At 41.9% G+C, this 20231-nt stretch overlaps 1 protein-coding gene across 1 annotated transcript; it reads right to left on the bottom strand.

Moving 5' to 3' along the window:
* Nucleotides 1-496: 496 nt before the first annotated feature.
* Nucleotides 497-17846, bottom strand: LOC311503250 (NLR family CARD domain-containing protein 3-like). The gene is made up of 10 exons (XM_084565877.1): nucleotides 17758-17846; nucleotides 12790-12924; nucleotides 12353-12475; nucleotides 11097-11219; nucleotides 10670-10777; nucleotides 5942-6129; nucleotides 4083-5874; nucleotides 3532-3702; nucleotides 3193-3366; nucleotides 497-2943 (listed from the first exon to the last, which is right to left on the bottom strand). The coding sequence occupies exons 2-10, from the start codon at nucleotides 12903-12905 to the stop codon at nucleotides 2655-2657; spliced, it is 3084 nt and encodes a 1027-aa protein (XP_084422003.1). The 5' UTR covers nucleotides 12906-12924; nucleotides 17758-17846; the 3' UTR covers nucleotides 497-2654.
* Between the last annotated feature and the right edge of the window lie 2385 nt (nucleotides 17847-20231).

Here is a 20231-nt window from a genome sequence, read left to right as displayed (position 1 = left end):
ATCAGCAGCTATTTGATGTTTCCAGTGTGTGGTTAGTTCTCTGTCTGTAAAACAGCAAAAGAGCACGTTTCAGCTGTCAAGTAAAAAGTAGAAAGTATAATAAAATGAAATTACTCAAGTAAAGGACCAGTACTTCAAAATGTACTTCAATCTAGTACCTGAGTAAATTAATTTAGTTACTTTCCATCACTGCAGCCAGCTGAATGTTAACATTAGACATGTTTCTAACTAATCTGGCTTATTACAGTGAGTGTATTGGTGCTGACTAAGTTTTGTTTCAACATGCAATGAGTCAGATCATAAAACCCTGACTGTGTTGTGGTTGATCAGCTGAGTATAGACTATTTTCTCTTCCTGTTTTCCCACACAGCTCTTTAGAGAAGTGCAGTAAGAAGGTCCCGGGTTCGAGTTCATTCTTTCTGTGTGGTGTTTGCATGTTCTCCCTGTGTATGCATGGGTTCTCTGCGGGTACTCCGGCTTCCTCCCACCATCCAAAGACATGCTCATTAGGTTAATTGGTGATTCTAAATTGGCCGTAGGTGTGCATGTGAGTGTGAATGGTTGTCTGTCTCTCTGTGTTAGCCCTGTGATAGGCTGGAGACTTGTCCAGGGAGTACCCTGCCTCTCGTCCGATAACAGCTGGGACAGGCTCCAGCACCCCCAGCAACCCTTCGCAGGAATAAGCGGTTACAGAAGATGAAGTATTTAATGTACACTTGTTTTTTACGTAGTCTAATATTAACAGTTGCTGCATTTGTAGTTGACTGGTGTCTGTAGTTTCTCCTCTCCAATAACTGACAAACTGTTATCAGTTTAAATCTCAGCTGTTTCTTTCCAGTTGCAGTCCATTAAGTCAACACTGATCAGGTAGGAAACACAATCACCTGCAGCGCTAACTGGATCTACCCTGAACCTAAACTCACCTGGTCCACCAATTAACTTTATTTCTTTTTCAGAGAATTCAGTCATTGGAGTTATCCATTTTGGAGTGGCTGTAGGCGTTCTGGTCTTATCAGCAGCAGTCTGATACCGGAAATTACAATTAGAAGAGGTAAAAAGTTGTGCTACCTAGACTGTTGAATACATTCCTTGTATATTGTTTTGAGGAAAAAACTGAAAATCAAATGATGGAATCATGATTTCTGTGATGGTTTACTTGACTCTGAAGAAGTTGGTCTTCATCATCAACACACGTTTTTGATTCTCATTTTATTTTATTGTCATATAACAGATGTACAGAAGTTGAAGGTGAAATATCTCCTACAAATAATTAAATCCCATCTGACCCCAACCAACCAGCCAAACTAAATTTAGGTTTGAAGTCTCGGTGGATTCTTTTGTAGCGCGTCAGACAATAGGGCCCATCTTCTTGCGTTTAACAAACAAAAGATAATCAACTCATGATAATGTGCTCTAATATAACCAAAAATAGTCACAGTGATCAAAGAAAATTAGCGGTCAACAAAAGATACGGGACCCACCTGCTCTCTCTCTCTCTCTATCTCTCTAACAAAAAATCAACAGGTAAATATCAACCAATTTACCTGCCCATAACCATGTGATTCGCTAGTCCCCTAATAAATATAATCACATAAACGATATCCTGATAAACACAAAAACCCAAACAATATCCCTCAACCTTACTACTAACAGAAACATAAAATGCATTAATGGCTCCTACACGCTTCTATTCAAGCATCCAGCACATACACACATTCACTGGAACTGAACAGAAGCTCCTATAGTGTCAGTGTGTCTACAAGTGTGACTGCTTTGTGTTTCAACTAATGTTTTTGATTGACCTGCTCACTTTGTTCTGAACACGCAGCTTATTGTGCATCATTTTTCTGCAGTAACAGTCTCTCTACACACAAGCTGCTGCTGCTACTTCAGCTTCTCTGTATCATCAGGACACAGCTCATCTTCTCTCAGCAAAAACGTCATCCTGTTCCCCGTCATGACTCTCATCTGGAGAGAGAAGAAGAAAGAAGAGAGGAGAAAGAGTGTTTCCAGAGACTCCCTTCATCAGCTGTCAGTCAGTGATGCAGCACACCAGTATAAAGAGCAGCAGGGACACCGGTTCAGTGCAGCAGTGGAGCAGCTGTTAACGTGTTGGAGTGAATACACACAGACCTGCAGAGACTTTTAGCATCAAGTCTGTTTCCTCTGCAGATTTCACTCCAGTCCACAGTGGAAATAAACTACTGAGAGTCTTGAACGCTTCATTACTGTGCAAACACAGGAGTCTGTGTGTGTTGATGAACATCTCATCTGTTCCTGAAATATCAGCTGACTAATAAACATGGAGGCTGTCACTGAATATATCACAAGGACAGAAATACAAATGTGATGACTCTGCTCATGGTTACTAAATGTAATGATGGTTCTGTGATGTGCAGGCATCAGTCAGACTGATCTCAGAGCTGTGATCAGTTGTTCAGTGTTGAAATGAGAGAACAAACAGTCAGATGTGATGGTAGGACAGTTTGAGGAATGACCACCACTGTCTCTGTACATCTTGTAAGGCTGTCAGCTGGAATCCAGATTTATTTTCTGAACACATGATCACAACAAGCTTCTGGCTGATCTGATTGTCTGACTTTTGTCTCTTTCTGTGGTTCTGTCCAGTCCTGAAGCCTGTCTCCATTCTCTTCTCATGGCCTCACTGATGAAAGCAGGTTTATAGAAAGGTGCTCAGGAAGTACATTGCATCTTTGCTTTGACAATACTGCTGAAAGCAGCATGGGCTGACTGCAACCTTCTACTGACCTCAGAGTATCCAGTCTACAGAGTGGACTCTCCACAAGATCAAACAGCTGCTTCACATCTGAATCCTGCAGATTGTTGGAACTGAGGTCCAGTTCTCTCAGATGGGAGGGGTTGGACCTCAGAGCTGAGACCAGATAATCACAGCTGATCCTTGACAACCTGCATTGACTCAATCTGAATGAAGAATAAAAGATGTGGAAATTGTGGTTAATAATTTAATTAGATATGTTCAGGCTTAGATGGAACTGCATTTAAGTGTTACTGAGAACTAACATTGGACATTTTCTACAGTTTCTATTAGAAACACTCATCTTGAACAAAAGGAAATATAACACTTGCATAAAAGTTCAGTTTTACATGATTTAGGTTGAGTTGGTAATTAAACATATCAGATCTACAATAGTAGACAGTCAGTGAACTGACCTCAGAGTCTCCAGTCTACAGAGTGGACTCTCCAGAAAACCACACAGCTGCTTAACTCCAGAATCCTGCAGGTTGTTCAGACTCAAGTCCAGCTCTCTCAGATGGGAGGGGTTGGATTTCAGAGCTGAGACCAGAGAATCACAGCTGACATCTGACAAACTGCAGCCCTGCAGTCTGAATAAATAACAAGAGATATAAATAAAAATCGAATCGGTAACATGTCTGTTAAAATGAGGAGCGGGCTTTGTCCTTCTGTTACTGTTGATCATTATCATTAGTCTCTCTTACTCTAGCACAGAAATAAAGAAATCCTACGACAGCTCCAGTCAATGAACTGACCTCAAAGTCTCCAGTCTACAGTTTGGACTCCCCAGTCCAGCAAAGAGCGTCACTCCTGTATCCTGCAGGTTGTTTCGACTCATGTCCAACTCTCTCAGATGGGAGGGGTTGGACTTCAGAGCTGAGGCCACAACTTCACAGTGAGCCTCTGTGAGTCCACATTCAGAAAGTCTGTGAATACATATGAAACAAAGTGACTTCATAACCCGATGAACAAAAAAAGAGAGCATGTTGATGATAAAACCCAGCAGCAGGTTTCAAGATGTTTGACACTGTGTAAACCCATGTTTCTAAAATGTAATACTTGGTATTATTGTTGTATTACAGTAACTAAGTTACCATTACTGGTAATGATGCTGCGTTTTTGAGTATTTGACAATAAAGAATCTTGAAGCTAAGTATTAATTACAAGGCACTGTACATACAACATTGTGATGGAACTGGGCTCCCCTAAAAGTCTCTTTCTAGATTATTTAATACTGTCTATATTTTAAGAACTAGACTATTTATCTACACTGATTGATTATATTAATGATCACATCAGGACTCACCGGGCCTTTCTACAGTTGCTCACAGCTGGGCACAGCCTCCGTCGTCCCTCCTTTGACGTGTTGTACTCTTTCAGGTCCAACTCATCCAGAACCTCCTCTGATATCTGCAGCATGTAGGCCAGAGCTGAGCAGTGGATCTCAGAGAGTTCCTTCTCTGATCTGTCCTTTGACTTCAGGAACTCTTGGATCTCGTGATGTGCTGAGAGGTCGCTCATCTCCATCAGACAGTGAAAGGTGTTGATGCTTCTGTCAGGACAGAACTTAGATGTGTCCATATCCTTCAGGTTGTTGATGGCTCTCTGGATGGTTTTTGGACTGCAGTCCGTCTGACCCAGAAGGCCCCCTAAGAGTCTCTGGTTGGACTCCAGAGAGAGGCCATGAAGGAAACGAACAAACAGGTCCAGGTGACCATTTCTACTCTGCAGGGATTTCAACATGACTGTAAGCAGGAAGTCATCCAAAGTTTTAGTAGGACGCTGCAAGTCTTTAAGGAAGTCCTCCATCACCTCGGTTTTCCTGTTGGTGTAACAGTGGAACATGTAGACTGCAGCCAGAAACTCCTGAATACTCAGATGAACAAAGCAGTAGACTGTTTCCTGGAAGATCACACTCTCTCTTTTGAAGACCTCTGTACAAACTCCTGAGTACACTAAGGCCTCTGTCACATCAAGACCACAGCGCTCCAGGTCTTCTTGGTAGAACATGATGTTTCCTTTCTCCAGATGTTCAAACGCCAGCCTCCCCAGCTTCAGAAGAACATCCCTGTCAGCCTCCATCAGCTCCTGTGGACTTGTCTCATGTCCTTTGTTGTACTTGTTCTTCTTCCTCCTTGTCTGAACAACCAGGAAGTGTGAGTACATGTCAGTCAGGGTCTTGGGCAGCTCTCCCCTCTGCTCTTTAGTCAACATGTGCTCCAGAACTGTAGCAGTGATCCAGCAGAAGACTGGGATTTTACACAAGATGTGGAGAAACCTGGAGGTCTTGATATGGGAGATGATTCTGATGGACAGCTCTTTATCACTAAACCTCCTCCCAAAGTACTCCTCCTTCTGGATGTCAGTAAAGCCTTGTACTTCTGTTAACCTGTCAACACATGTAGGAGGAATCTGATTGGCTGCTGCAGGTCTGGAAGTTATCCAGACAAGAGCTGAGGGAAGCAGTTTCCCCTTGATGAGGTTTGTCAGCAGAACATTGACTGACGCCTTCTGTGTGACATCAGACACAACTTCATTGTTGTTGAAGTCCAGTGGAAGTCTGCTTTCATCCAGGCCGTCAAAGATGAACAGAAGTTTACAGACAGCCAGCTTCTCTGCTGTGACCTTCTGTAATGTTGGATGGAAAACATGAAGCAGCCTCAGGAGACTGTACTGCTCATCTTTGATCAAATTCAGCTCCCTGAATGAAACCACAATCACCACACTGACATCTTGGTTTTCCAAACCCTCTGCCCAGTCCAAAGTGAACTTCTGCACTGAGAAGGTTTTTCCAACACCAGCGACGCCGTTAGTCAGAACCACTCTGATGTGTCTCTGTTGGTCAGGTAAGGCTTTAAAAATGTCGTGACACTTGATTGGAGTGTCATGGAGGGACTTCATCCTGGAAGCTATATCAAGCTGCTTCACCTCATGTTCGGAATTGGCCTCTTCACTCTGTCCCTCTGTGATGTAGAGCTCAGTGTAGATCGTGTTGAGGAGGGCTCCACTTCCTGATACATCAGTTCCTTCAGTCACACGTTCGCATCTCCTCCTAAGACTGATCTTATGCTCATGTAAAATCTCCTGCAGACCAACATCTGTTGAGAAAAAAGAAAAATGTAAAATTTGTACAATAAACTTGGCAATGACAATGTACAGTCTTACTTATTCTGGATGTTTCTAGACATTGGGGACAGGAGGAGTCTCCTGATGAAGCAAATTGATCCCAGTCTGAGGTGATGCACTGTCTGCGGAACGAGTGTCCACAGCTGGTAGAGACTGAATTCTTCAGGACATCCCGACACAAAGCACAGCAGGACAGCTCCACAGAAATATGACTCCTCTTCCTCTCTCTGTCAACAGATTTATTTATTAGTAAAACCCTGACAAATTCTGTAATAAAAGTAAAAATGGTAAATGGCTTGGATTTGTATATACAATATAACGCACTTTTCTACGTAATGGTACTCAAAGTGCTTTACATTCACAATGTCACCCACTCATTCACTTAAGCACACACACATTCATGGACCAGTGCCAACTGTGAACCCTCTGGTTTGTGGACAACACGCTCTACTTACTAAACTGCAGCCACTCCAAGTTATTTATGTAGTTCTAAATACATAAACTACAGTTGAGGAGGGCTACATGGTTACTGGTCACCATTCTATCACAGGGAAACACACTGAGAGTCACAACCAGTCAAACTCACATGCATACCAATGGTAAATTTAGAATCACCAATTAACATAATAATAATAATAATAATAATACATTTTATTTGGGGCGCCTTTCATGGCACTCAAGGACACCTTACAGCAACAAACAATAACAACAACAGATAAAATAATAAAATACTAAATCACTAAAAGAATGTTAAAGGGAGTACGCCTGTTTAAAAAGGTGGGTTTTCAGATGTGATTTGAAGGTGGAGAGTGTGTCAATGTTCCTGATGCTTGGTGGGAGAGAATTCCAGAGACCGGGGGCAGAGCGGCTGAAGGCTCTGGCCCCCATGGTGGTCAGACGGGCAGGAGGCACAATGAGGCTGATAGATGAGGCAGATCTGAGTGTCCGGGAAGGAGTGTTGATGTGGAGAAGGTCAGATATGTATGGGGGAGCGAGGTTATGAATGGCCTTGAAGGTGTGGAGCAGAATCTTGAAGTCCACACGAAATTTGACCGGAAGCCAGTGAAGCTGTTGCAGAACAGGTGTGATGTGATTGATGGATGGGATCCTGGTGATGATGCGGGCAGCAGAATTCTGAACCAATTGGAGTTTATGGATGTACTTGTGGGGAAGACCAAAGAGAAGGGAGTTGCAATAGTCCAGCCGAGATGTGACCAGGGTGTGGACTAGGATGGCAGTGGAGTTGGGAGTGAGGGATGGGCGGAGACGGTTGATGTTGCGTAGATGGTAATACGCTGACCGAGTAATGTTATTGATGTGGCTTTGGAATGAAAGAGTACCATCAAGGACGACACCCAAACTCTTAACCTGCGGGGAGGGGCAAACAGAGGAGTTATCAATGGGGATGGTGAAACTTGGAGTTTTAGTGAGAGTGGACTTGGAACCAATGAGGAGAACCTCTGTTTTATCACTGTTGAGTTTCAGGAAATTGGAAGAGAACCAGGTTTTAATTTCTTGTAAACAGTCACAGAGGGAGGAGGGCGGGAATGTGGAGGTGGGTTTTGAAGAGAGGTAGAGCTGGGTGTCGTCCGCATAACAGTGGAAGTGGATGTTGAATTTACGGAGGATCTGACCAAGGGGGAGGAGATAGATGATAAACAGAATAGGGCCTAGTACAGAGCCTTGGGGAACACCAGAGGAGAGGGGAGATGGTTGGGATGTGAATGTTTTCAACTGGATGAACTGAGTGCGGCCAGAGAGATAAGATTTAAACCAGTCCAGGGGTGTGTCAGAGATGCCAATAGATACTAATCTGTCAATGAGGGTGGTGTGGGAGATGGTGTCGAAGGCTGCACTCAGATCGAGAAGGATGAGGATGGATAATAGTCCGGAGTCAGCTGCCATCAGGAGGTCATTAGTGATTTTGAGGAAGGCTGTTTCTGTGCTGTGTCGTGGACGGAAACCAGACTGGAACTGTTCATAAAGGTTATTGTTATGAAGATGTGTGTGTATCTGTGAAGCCACTGCTTTTTCCAGAATCTTAGAGAGAAATGGTAGGTTAGAGATCGGGCGTAGGTTATTGAAGTCACTGGGGTCTGAACCAGGTTTCTTGACTATAGGTGTAACAGCAGCAGATTTAAGAGTGGATGGTACAGAACCAGTGGTGAGGGAGGAGTGAATGATGGCAGTTATCATGGGTAACAAGGACGGTAGACAGGCAGTGACTAGGGGAGTAGGCAGGGGGTCAAGCTGACATGTAGATGTTTTAGATTTCCGAATGAGGTCCGAAATGTCAGCAGCAGAGGGCAGTTGGAAGCTAGAGAATACTTGAGAGAAGGGCACGTCGACAACCAGAGAGGATGGAGTGCAGGGAGTTTGAGGGGACAGTTGCTGGTGAATCCCATGTATTTTTCCATTGAAAAATGACATTAGGGAATTGCAGTGATCAGAGGAGTAAAACTGTGGAGGAAGTGAGGTCGGGGGTCGTAGTGTGTTATTGAGCACTGAGAACAGGGCTCGAGTATTCCCATCACCTGCACTGATTAGACCTGCATAATATTGTGATTTAGCTGAGGAGAGGGTGTCTTTGTAGAGAAGGATGTGGGTGTGGTACATTTGTTTGTGAACAGAGAGTCTGGTTTTTTTGAAGAGCCGCTCCAGTTGACGTCCCTTGGCTTTGAGCTGTCGTAGATGGGGTGTGAACCATGGAGCAGAGTTGGTGAATGACACACTCCGAGTTTTAACAGGAGCAAGTGAATTCAACAGGGAATGGAGGCCTTCGTTGTAGTGAGTAACCAGTTGATCAGGAGTGGATGAACAACTGAGACTCGGGAGGCTGTTAATGCCTGTGGTGAGAGCTGCTAAATTAATATTTTTGATGTTGCGGAAAGAAATTAGCCGCGACTGCTTAACTTTGGACAGAGTTAAGCTAGCATGAAATGATATTAACATGTGGTCTGAGATGGGAAGGTCATCAGCTGAGCAGTTAATAGGAGTAATGCCAGAGCAGCAAACAAGATCTAAAATATGGCCTTTAGAGTGGGTAGGGAAGTTAATATATTGTTTTAGGTCAAAACTATCCAGGCAGGAAGTAAAATCCTTGGAGAGGGCTTGACTGAAATTGTCCATATGGATATTAAAATCACCGAGAATAATTATATTGGAGGAGAGTGAGGTGAGATGAGTGAGAAGAGCAGAAAAGTCATTAATGAAATCCTTATTTGGCTTAGGTGGTCGATAGACAGTGACTAAAATAGTTGGAGTTGGACCATTCAGTTGAAGAGCCACAGATTCAAAAGATGAATATGTAGGCACCGTGACGGACGAGATCTTCCAGGCATCGCGATAGATTATCGCGAGACCTCCTCCTCTCCCGGTGAGACGGGGCTGACAGGTGTAAACAAACCCAGATGGTATAGCTTCATTGAGCTGGGAAAAGTCATTAGGTTGTTGCCACGTCTCAGTTAGACATAAAAAGTCGTACTTGCGGTCAAGGAGAAGGTCCTGCAGCAGATGTCCTTTGCCTGTTAGGGAACGGATGTTAAGTAATCCCACTTTGATGTCGCTATGCTCTTTGGATGAGCCAACGTTAGCCGCCGCTCTGGGTAAGCGAGCTAACACACTGCGGTCCACTTTGCGGCCAGAGTTACTCGGCTGATGGCGGGTCGCGGACCAGATGGAGTTGATGGCGGTAGAGTCATCGATGTGGTAGCTTCGTCGGGAACCACGGTGTGTGTATTTCCGATACGGTGGGCGAGCGATGTCCGGGCAGAAGCGCATCGGTGGCGGATCAACAGGTGGATGGAACCGAAGCTGGAGGAGCTCAGCAGCGGTGTATTGGAGCAAGGCAGACGATGGATTCAATACGATGGACAGGATAATCCAGAGGAGCACAAGCCTCACAGTCAGGTAGATCCGCATGATGAGCGAGGGACGAATAGAGTCCAACAATTCCACAGGACGAAAAGAGTCCAGATAACATTTAAATGGAAAAAGAGCCGGAGAGCAGCGGCAGCTAAACACGCCAGCGTTCACTCAACCGGACTCAACCGGACTCAACCGTTATAAAAACAGAAACTGGAAAATGAAGAACTCTTTCATGTCAGGATGTAAAAGTTAAGAGTAAAAGACTCATGCATGTTATGTTAACATAACATGCATGTCTTTGGAATGTGGGAGGAAACCTGAGGACCCACAGAAACCCCACGCACGCACAGGAAGAACATGCAAACTCTGCTCAGAAAGGAACCAGACTGGTTTGTATCAGTCCTTCAACAAAACTGAAATTCTGATTCAAAAGGAGTCATTAATGAGCTCATAGAAGACTTTCCTTTTTGATAAAGCATACAGTTAGGGCTGGACTTAGTTATGTTGCTTTAGGCCTAGGCTGCTGGGGGATGATACACTGAGCACCTGTCCTCTACTCTCTTCTCTCTCACACCAAGCTCCTATCCTCTAATTTCTTCTCTTTTACTACTCATGCATGTGTGTGCTACTACTGTATAGCATGTTAACAGTTCTGTGTCCCTGTCTCCATCTCCCTTTCAATCCCCTCCACTCCAACCTCAATGAACAATTCTCCAACCTGCATATTATACCTATGAATTGAAGTGAATTATTCTATCTGTGTTGCAAAAACCTCTTTAATGTATTTTAGCAAATATATTTTAGTCAAATTAATTAACCACCAGGGACAACAGATGTACTGAAACTGGTTGAAGTGATTCAAAAAGAGTCATATTAATGAGTTCATAGAAGATCTCTTACTTTGTGACTGAGGGTTCAGGTTCATTACTGAAGAGTGGAGGTTCAAACCTGGACTCGTCACTCTTCATAGACAGACAGCTGGATACTGGAGATTCAGCTCTCTGAGGTCTGTGGTACCAAGAAATGTATTTTTATTCTCATCATTCACTGACAACTCCTGTCATAAAAGCAACTGTTAATTCACAGACATATGCTACTGCAAATAATAAGATGGTTTCATGTTTGTAACAGTCATCTGAGATTAGATTGCTTCTCTAGGTGACTGACAGCTGTCAGAGATGCTAAGAGGAAGACTGCTGTTATTATATTTATTTGTGTCATGTAGATTTAGTTTAGAAAATACCTTTTAGTAAAATGAATCAGTCAGGGAACAGAAAATATACTGGAACTAACTAAAGTGAATCAAAATTTGTAGCAGTTGACTTACTTTGTGTCTGAGGGTCCAGGTTTATCACTGAAGCCTGGAGGTTGAAACATGGACTCGTCACTCTTCATGGACAGACAGCTGGATACTGGAGACTCTGCTCTCTGAGGTTTGTGGTACTGACCTCTGCAAAAACAAATATATGTATTTATTCTCATATATCACTGATAACTTCTGTAATAAAATACATTTAAGTAGCTGTTAATACATATAATACAGCTAGATAATAAGATGGTTCATGTTTGTAACAGACCTACAGAGATTAGATTAGAGTTTCTCTAGGTGACTGACAGCTGTAAGAGATTTTAAGAGAAAAACAGGACTAATTATTCTAGACTGGGTTAGGGAGGCAGACTCCCTCTCTACTTTTAAGATTACGCTTAAGACTTTCCTTTTTGATAAAGCATACAGTTAGGGCTGGACTAAACCATCCCTTAGTTGTGCTGCTATATGCCTAGGATGCTGGGGGATGATGCACTGAGCACCTGTCCTCTGCTCTCTTCTCTCTCACACCAAGCTCCTATCCTCTAATTTCTTAATAATTTCTTCTCTTTTACTACTCATGCATGTGTGTGCTACTACTGTATAGCATGTTAACAGTTCTGTGTCCCTGTCTCCATCTCCCTTTCCCTCCCCTCCACTCCAACCTCAATGAACAATTCTCCAACCTGCTTATTTTATATTCAACAATTATAGCAGCTAATTCCCCTGTAGTAGAACAGCTGCTGCCAGTAAAAGCTTTATTTATATTCATTATCAAACTGTCATGTAACATCATCAGCTATATCTTGTATTTGTATCATGATTAGATTCTACATGTATGCTTTAGTCAGATGTATGTATCTATGACAGATGGATGTTTATCTTGTTTCTCCTTTCCCATCTCTTTTCTTGTCTCTACACGGCTTGCCTCAATCAGATGGGTCCCTCCATATGAGCTGGGTTCTACACAAGGTTTCTTCCTGTTAAAAGAGTTTTTCCTTGCCACCATTGTCTTAGTGCTTGCTCTGGGTTTCAGAATGGGTTTCAAACCAGGTTTTATAAAGCATCTTGAGATAGTTTGTACAGTTATTGACACTATATGAATAAATTTGAATTGAATTGAAGTGAATTATTTTGTGTTACAAAAACCTCTTTAATGTATTTCAGCAAATATATTTTAGTCAAATTAATCAACCACCAGGGACAAAAACTGTACTGAAACTGGCTGAAGTGATTCAAAAAGAGTCATATTAATAAGTTCATAGAAGATCTCTTACTTTGTGACTGAGGGTCCAGGTTCATTTCTGAAGAGTGGAGGTTCAAACCTGGACCCATCACTCTTCATAGACAGGCAGCTGGATACTGGAGATTCATCTCTCTGAGGTCTGTGGTACCGACCTCTGCAAAAACAAATGTAGTTTTATTCTCATCAATTGCTGGTAACTCCTGTCATAAAAGTAATTTAAGCATCTGTTAATACACAGACATCTGCTACTGCAAAGACTGTTTCATGTTTGTAACAGTCCTTTGAGATTAGAAAGATTTGACTGACAGCTGTCAGAGATTCTAAGAGGAAGACAGGACTAATTATATTTATATGTATCAAAAAAAAGAAAATTGATTTAGTTTAGAAAATGCATTTTAATAAAATGAATCACCCAGTGGACAGAAAATGTACTGGAATTGACTAAAGTGAAATTTGTAGTTCACTTACTTTATGTCTGAGGGTCCAGGTCCACTGAAGACTGGAGGGTCAAACCTGGGCCCGTCACTCTTCATGGAAAGACAGCTGGATACTGGAGACTCTACTCTGTCCTTTTCTTCCTTCATCTTCTGGACTTCCACCAGTCTGAGAGGTAAATCAGGAACGGTGAGTTTACAGTCTGTATTCTCCAGTCAGCTGATTTCTGAACTGTTATGTAAACCACAAACCTTGTTACCATATCACAAAAGTGAAATCTAATTTCACAAGGTGACCTGTAAGACTTTTTAAAGGTTTGTTTTTATTAGCTTGTTACATCTGTTGTAATGTTAGCTACCAAAGCTAAATAGCTAACATTATAATGAGCTGCATTCTCCCACAAAGAGTTAAACTGCACTGTAAAAACTGTCACTTAGATCTAACTCAAAAAAATTAAGGCAACATTTTCCAACCACTTTTTCGAAGTTTAGCGAACTAACTAGTAATTTGAGTAAGTAGAACCTAATAATATGCATTTCACTGTATGCTAAAATATTAAGTAGCATTTGCAAGAAATTGAGTAAAATGAATGAAAAAGCATCAGAATATGAAACTTAATTAAATTAAGTAACATGAAATTAAAAATTAATAACTTGTGTACTCTGTTTTATTATTTTTTTATTTATTATTTCTTTGTTTTAGTTAGTATTATCATACACTTAACAAATAAAGAGAGATATCAATTTTGAACATTTATTAAATCACTACCATATCCAAACAGTGGTAAGTAGAAAAACCAAGTCCATCCATATTCAGTGCATAAAAGAACATGAGCTTATAATGTGCTGTTTAGGAAAACACCTTAAGTACATAATAAAAACATTTCTACATTAACATTAACACTTTTGCAACAATTTACAAGCATGAACATCTGACCTCATATTAGCAGAACACAGAAGATATTAGCAGAGCATTTAAAACAACATGGGCAAACTAAATGAATGCATAGCGTGGCTGTGTCCAAAGGTCCTTCATCACGGACCCAACTTTAGGCAAAAATTCCAAAAAAATCTAACTTAAATGGCTTTAAAACGTATCAACAAAGTTAATACACATCAAGAAATCTGGGTTAGGCATTTTCAATCAACAAATACACAGAAAAATGAAATTATGCGTACAGGGGCGGAACAGAGGCGAGGTGGTTAGCAGCACTGATGCCTCACAGCGAGAACGTCCCGGGTTCTCATCCATGGGCCAACTGGTTCCTTTCTGTGTGTAGTCTGCATGTTCTCCCTGTGTCTGCGTGGGTTCTCTCCAGGTTCTCCAGCTTCCTCCCACCCTCCAAAGACATGCTGGTTAGGTTCACTGGTGATTCTAAATTGGCCGTAGATGTGAGTGTCTCTCTGTGTTAGCCCTGTGATAGACTGGAGACCTGTCCAGGGTGGACCCCCGCCTCTCGTCCGATGACAGCTGCGACCCTTAACAGGAATAAGCAGACGATTAACATAAGATGAATGAATGAATTATGCGTACAGTACATGGTGAACATACACTTGTTAAGCTGTAAAACTGGTATATTCAAATCAGTGCCGATAATCCATGTTTGCAGCTGATGGGGCCTCTCAGTGAAAAGGTGTGTTAGTGGAACAACTGGAATGACTGACAAATGTGTGAATGTACCACAGTGGGACCAACAGATACTGTTGGATATCCATAGCAAAGCTTCTTGTTAGGACACCTGGAGGAGTACTACTGTTTATCTGTTACTGCAGGCGGGAAATGTGGCTACGTGCTAAGGTGCAGGGAGCTCTGCTGGCTGAGAATACTGTAGACTGTATTATGGTGCCGGGACGCCGTGGTAGTTTGCACTGCTCACCACAAGCTAATGACTGTTAAATGCGGACCCTTCGGGTCATTCCACACGAAGCCATTGTGTGGATAAACGGTAATATTCGCCACTGTTTATCGGGTATGTGACAGTCATCACCAGCATGTGTGTGTGTGCCAGACAGACAGTAAGGAAGTCTAAGCAACGATAATGTTTTTTAAGAAGTTATGCACCATCTGTATGAAATAAACTACTGCGCAAATACATAACTTGCTTATCATAAAACGCGCACAGGTATAGACAGTAGCTAGCTAGCTAGCTAGCTAGCTAACTGGTTGAAGGTCACGAACTGTTGTGTATATTTGAAATGGCGTTGGCGGCCGCTAATGTAGCTAGCATAATGTAGGAAACAGAGTAATGCCTTTGCAACAAGCGCAATACAGTCATGTTAATTCGGACAAAATCTAACTTTGAACAATACAAATAGTTACTTACCAGAGGTGGGTGAAGTATTTTTTATCCTCACGCTCAGTGAAAAACGTGCGAAGCTACACTCAGAGAAGATGAAGAATCTGTCCGGGCTCGTTCTTCCGTTGCAGGTGGGCGGGGCGTGTCGTTCTACGTCTGACATAAGCTTTTAAACTGAGTTTTGTGAAATTAATTGATGGTCAAATCCCATGAAATTAATTTTATTATAGAAAATATTAAGTTACGAAAACATACACACGTTTTACTTAGCGTTAACTCAAAAAACAAAGAAAACAAAAAGAAATCAATTTGTTGGAGTAAATATACTTTTAAAAATAAAGTCATATGGACAATGCCACTGAGAGGCTTTTTACAGTGTGAGCAACAGAATAGGACAACGCTTTTCTCCAGTTTTCATTTGACAGCAGTCAGTGTGCGGCTGCTTTTTGTCAATCATTTGAACATTGTACCATTACTGTACATACCGTACACTTCATATGCAGATACATTGTGTCTGACTCAATGGGACAGTAACAGAAATAGACAGTAACTCTTGATCTAAAACACAGGTGTCAAAATGATCTGTGAAAGGGCCATGTGGCTGCAGGTTTTCATTCCAACCATGCAGCACACCTGACTTGGCTCAATCAATCAACTGAACTGCCTTCACCATAGACATATATAGATAGACGCGACATTGAGCGCTGCCGTCTACTAGAGCGGCGTGCCTACAGGGCGGCCATCTTGGAACAGGGCCACTCGCTCCTACAGTGCATTACATCTATGGAGGAATGGGGTTTCTACACAATAAAAGTGATCATAAATCGCTCAGTTGAAGTCCGGCATCTTTTCTTTACAATCCTCTGTCATAGTCTGCTGATAACATTATGTAAAAATTGTATTTGGGTAGTAAAACCATATTTTTATCATAGCTACATGTGTGACGTTTTTAACAGATCAATACGTTTTGAAATCGGTCCAAAATTCAGCGAATAATTCTACTTTGAGATTGAGGAGTACCTCTTTCCTTCGTATGTTCATGCACCGCTGCCTCTGCTAGCCCTGTACCAAGATGGCGGCGCTTTAGGCACGTCCCTCCACAGTCAATGTCGCGTCTATCTATATATGTCTATGGCCTTCACACAGTCATTTCAGGTGTCCTCTTGCTTGACTGGAACAAAAATTTGCCAGCCACACCCACTGCATGGGTGCTGCATGGTTGGAATGAAAACCTGCAGCCACATGGCCCTTTCACAGATCAGTTTGACACCCCTGTGTTAAAAGATAAGCGAGGAATGGTCACATGATGGAGCACTTGAACGCAGCCCTGTTTCTTTTTTTGATTTCTCATCACCTGCAAACGCTCTCTCTCTATTCTGCAGACAAAGTGATTAAAGGGCCACGGTGGAGGAGAAAAGCCCTGAGGCACAAACCAGGAAGAAGTGTTATATTTATGTAACACAGCGTTACATAAAGCAGTGTTATATATGTGTAACTCTGCTTCCTTGTTCCCTTTAACCACTGATATCTTATATCACAGTATGATTATTATCTGGTGTGCTGGAAATGACAGGAAGAAAGTATTTTGTGACATTACGGTAGCTGTGCCAGGAAGTCACATCAGCTGCATGTCCTTAACACAACACACTGTCCCAGCTATTTGGATGGGCAAATGTTACTGTTCGTAATACCTTACTAGTCGTTTGGAAGTTTACAGGTTTGTAGCAGTCCTCTTACTTTGTGTCTGAAAGTACAGATACATCACTGAAGGAAGTCTGGAGGATGAAATCTGGACTCCTAATAGACAGACATGTTGAGCCTGGACTCTGCTCTGCCCTTCTTGTCCTGCTCTTATAGAGTCAGAGAGGTAAACAAGTCACACTGTCTCAAGAATCAGGACAAACTCGTCTTCAAACAAAACACTGCACACGCTTTCATTTCTGTGACTTCGTCACAAGTGAATTCTAAATGTGTCTGTGTATATCTATGCTCAGTTATTTTTTTCAAAATTACTGGAAACTGTTCTTCTAGATCTGGATTATGTGTATTCAAGCTGCCTACACACAAGAGAGCTAACAGCATTGGTAAAGACCTGAGCCACCAAGGCTACAGTGTGTTTGTCCCATTGCCATCAGGGAAAGACTATCAGAAGAACAACTAACAGTCTGAGGGACAACTTCTTCCCCAGATCTGCAGTCTCCACCATCTTTTAATCCTGCTTAATATTAACCTGCTGTTTGCTTGTTCTCACAGCTGAACTGAGACACCACACAGAATTCAGCTGTACATCTACAAAGACAGTACAGTCTAATCTGGGTATAAGAGACACCATTCTTTGCTTCTTTCATTTCTTCTTTTAGAGGTAAACAAGCGGCACTGAGCGTGACATTAGGACACAAGTATCAGGATAAGCCAGTCTGTCAAGTGCCAACACCACAAATGTCTTTGTTTTGGCAGAAGTCAATTCTGAATCTTCTTCCCTCCCCAATCCATACAGAGGAAAATGATAATTTAACTTTTTGATTCGTCATAGTGAGGAAAACACAAGTGTATTAATGATAGCTGCCTTCCACTTAGGTGAGGTCCTGTCATGGCTTTTTGGGATGCTTAAAGGAACTGATCCATCATGGGTACTCCTGTGGTTTCCTCACTGTGACAAGTCAAAATATCATGAAAAAGGACTATAATGTTGCGTTAACACTCACCCTGCCTCATTCAACCGTTCAACAGCCTTCTGTCCATTCAAAACAAAGTCAGAGTTGATATCAGTGTTGCCTTCCTGTTCTCATGAAACTTGATCACCTGCTCAGGTAAGCTCCTCCCCTCTTTATTTACAGGAAATCTGGTGAGTTTATTCATGCGTGGATCTGACTTTGTACATGGTGTCATGGGCGTCACACCCGTGGGGGATGGGGGTGTTGCAACACCCCCACTTTTTCAACAAGGTGATTTCATCCCCCCCCCCCCCCCGACACACACACACTTTTTCCTAAAGTATTAAACCGTTTGCCCGCAATGGCAGTGTACCAGCGTACTGAAATGGAGCGCACCTCAGACATGAAAACCCATTGGTCAAGTTAGATTGATTGACAGCCATCCAGCCAATCACAGCCATTTCACCAAACCCACTAGTCCCGGCCGCCCGAGAAAGTAAACAGTTACATGCTGACACGGAGCTGACATCAATCACTGCCTCAGACTGCGAATAGAGCAGAAGATTGAAACGGTAATTTAACAAGTTAATAATGTAGAATTTTCTCAGTAAATAACTAAACTATGTCTTGCTTTGTGGCATGTCAGCTAATATTAAGCAAGCCAGGTGGCAAACAAAGTTAATGCAAGCCCAGTAAAGTTAATGGTGACAGTTTTCTAGAGCCATCCACTGATTTTGATATTATTCAACATAATCATTATTCTTTGTGTTAGGAATGCCAAAAAGGAAAAATCAGCAGAAGATTGACTTATTTTTCAAGTCAAGTTGTAATTAGGTGACAGGAGGGAAGCAGAAAGCTGTCAATCCATAAACGCACTAATTCAACTTTATAGTAGTACATATTCTTGCATTAATGCCAGGTGTTCATTTACGTGACTTAAAGCTATTTGTTGGAGCTTAAAACCTTCTCGTAGAAAATCCCCTACATCAACTCATCCATGTTGCTGCTCTCAGAAACTAGAAAAGAATAGAAATGAAGACAATAAAATGCAATAAAACTATTAAAATCTTAAATAAGAGGAATCAAATAATAATATACAATAGTACAATAAAGGCTAGGATGAACAGATTAGAACAACAAAATATATGTGAAATAATTAATAAAAAGCAAATAAAAGAACAAAAGAAATTAATATTCCCTCATCAAAATCAAGGCTGTAGCGGTTTGTTCTAAGTTTACCAATATTTCAGCACTTGTTCAGGAATATCAACATTGAGTTCTTTATGTAGGATGAGGAAGGGAAGTCCAGGAGTCAGGACAAAGGAGAGCATGGAGAAGATGAGGGAGAGAACAGGAGAGAAGAGAGAGAACATAAGAGAAGAAGAAAGGGAGAACATAAGAGAGGGAGGGAACACAGTGTTCTTGTCACTCACACTTGTTTCTAATAAAACATAAATTAATTGCTTAATACCATGGTATGTGATTATTTGTGAATATCTTGGGTTATATAGCGTTGTGCTATAATGTAAATTCTGAATGCAATATAATTTGCATATCCTCATGAAGAAAATCTAGAAATGCATTGCATTAGTTTTGGAGACTCAAACAGGGGCCAAAGGTGGTTGCAGTTGAGAAAAATTAAAGGGTTGTGGTCAGTGTAGACCACCACAGGCACAACACCAGACCCCACATACACATCAAAATGTGTCAAAGCCCACACCAAGGCTAGCGCTTCTTTCTCAATGGTTGAATAATTTAGTTGGTAAGAATTAAACTTCCTGGAAAAGAAGCTAATGGGCTTCGCAACACCAAAGTCATCTTCCTACTGGAGCCAAACCACGTATGCGTTAGTGGCAGAAGGAGGTTGCTCCCCACCAGCAGTTAAGATACCCATTTCATTTAAATTAGCCTTCAAAATGCCTTTTACCAGATCTCAATCTCATAGTAGTCCACAATCTTTAAGTATTGTTCTTTTGTGCACCTATCCAAAACTTCTTCAGCCAATTCAGCCATGGTACACACAAGAGAAAAAACCCAGAGTTGCTTCTCTCAAACAAGACAAAGTGAGTGATAGCCAGGTGAACACCCAAGGCCAGTCAAGACCGCAAACGGATCACACAATCCCCTCTAAACTACCTAACCAAAAACTAACTAAACTCAACCCTAATCTTCATGAGGTTACTTGCAGTGGGTACTTATGCACTGAAGACCGCTGGTGTGGGAAAGTGACCATTAGCTGGCAACAAACCCATCACCACGGCCATGCTCCCGCGACAAAGCTCCAACCGCTTTCACCCCAACACTACAAAAAAAAACAAAAACAGAAAAAACAGCGAAACTCAAAGGAGCAACGCTGCTAATACCTAACAGGGGAAAATGTCTCCAAAACACACAGTGAACACTGACCAACACTCAAGTAATTTCAATCAAACATTGAACTCCACTTAATGTTCTAAACCCTTACCAATTTCCACGTCTCCACAATGACACAATTTGTAAAACCAGCTACTCAAAGCTTTCACTTT

Source organism: Chelon labrosus (assembly GCF_963514085.1).
Source record: "Chelon labrosus genome assembly, chromosome: 18".
Taxonomy (NCBI): Eukaryota; Metazoa; Chordata; class Actinopteri; order Mugiliformes; family Mugilidae; genus Chelon; species Chelon labrosus.
Note: the sequence above shows the minus strand (reverse complement) of the source record. Positions and strands in the feature narration are given on the sequence as shown.

Excerpts from the sequence above, each read along its gene's own strand:
- LOC311503250 (XM_084565877.1), bottom strand. The coding sequence starts at position 12,905 with ATGAAGGAAGAAAAGGACAGAGTAGAGTCTCCAGTATCCAGCTGTCTT. Across the intron at positions 6,130-10,669 it reads CCTGAACCCTCAGTCACAAA|AGAGAGGAAGAGGAGTCATA; the intron begins GTAAGAGATCTT and ends ATCTGTTGACAG. Across the intron at positions 3,367-3,531 it reads TGTAGACTGGAGACTTTGAG|ACTGCAGGGCTGCAGTTTGT; the intron begins GTCAGTTCATTG and ends TTATTTATTCAG.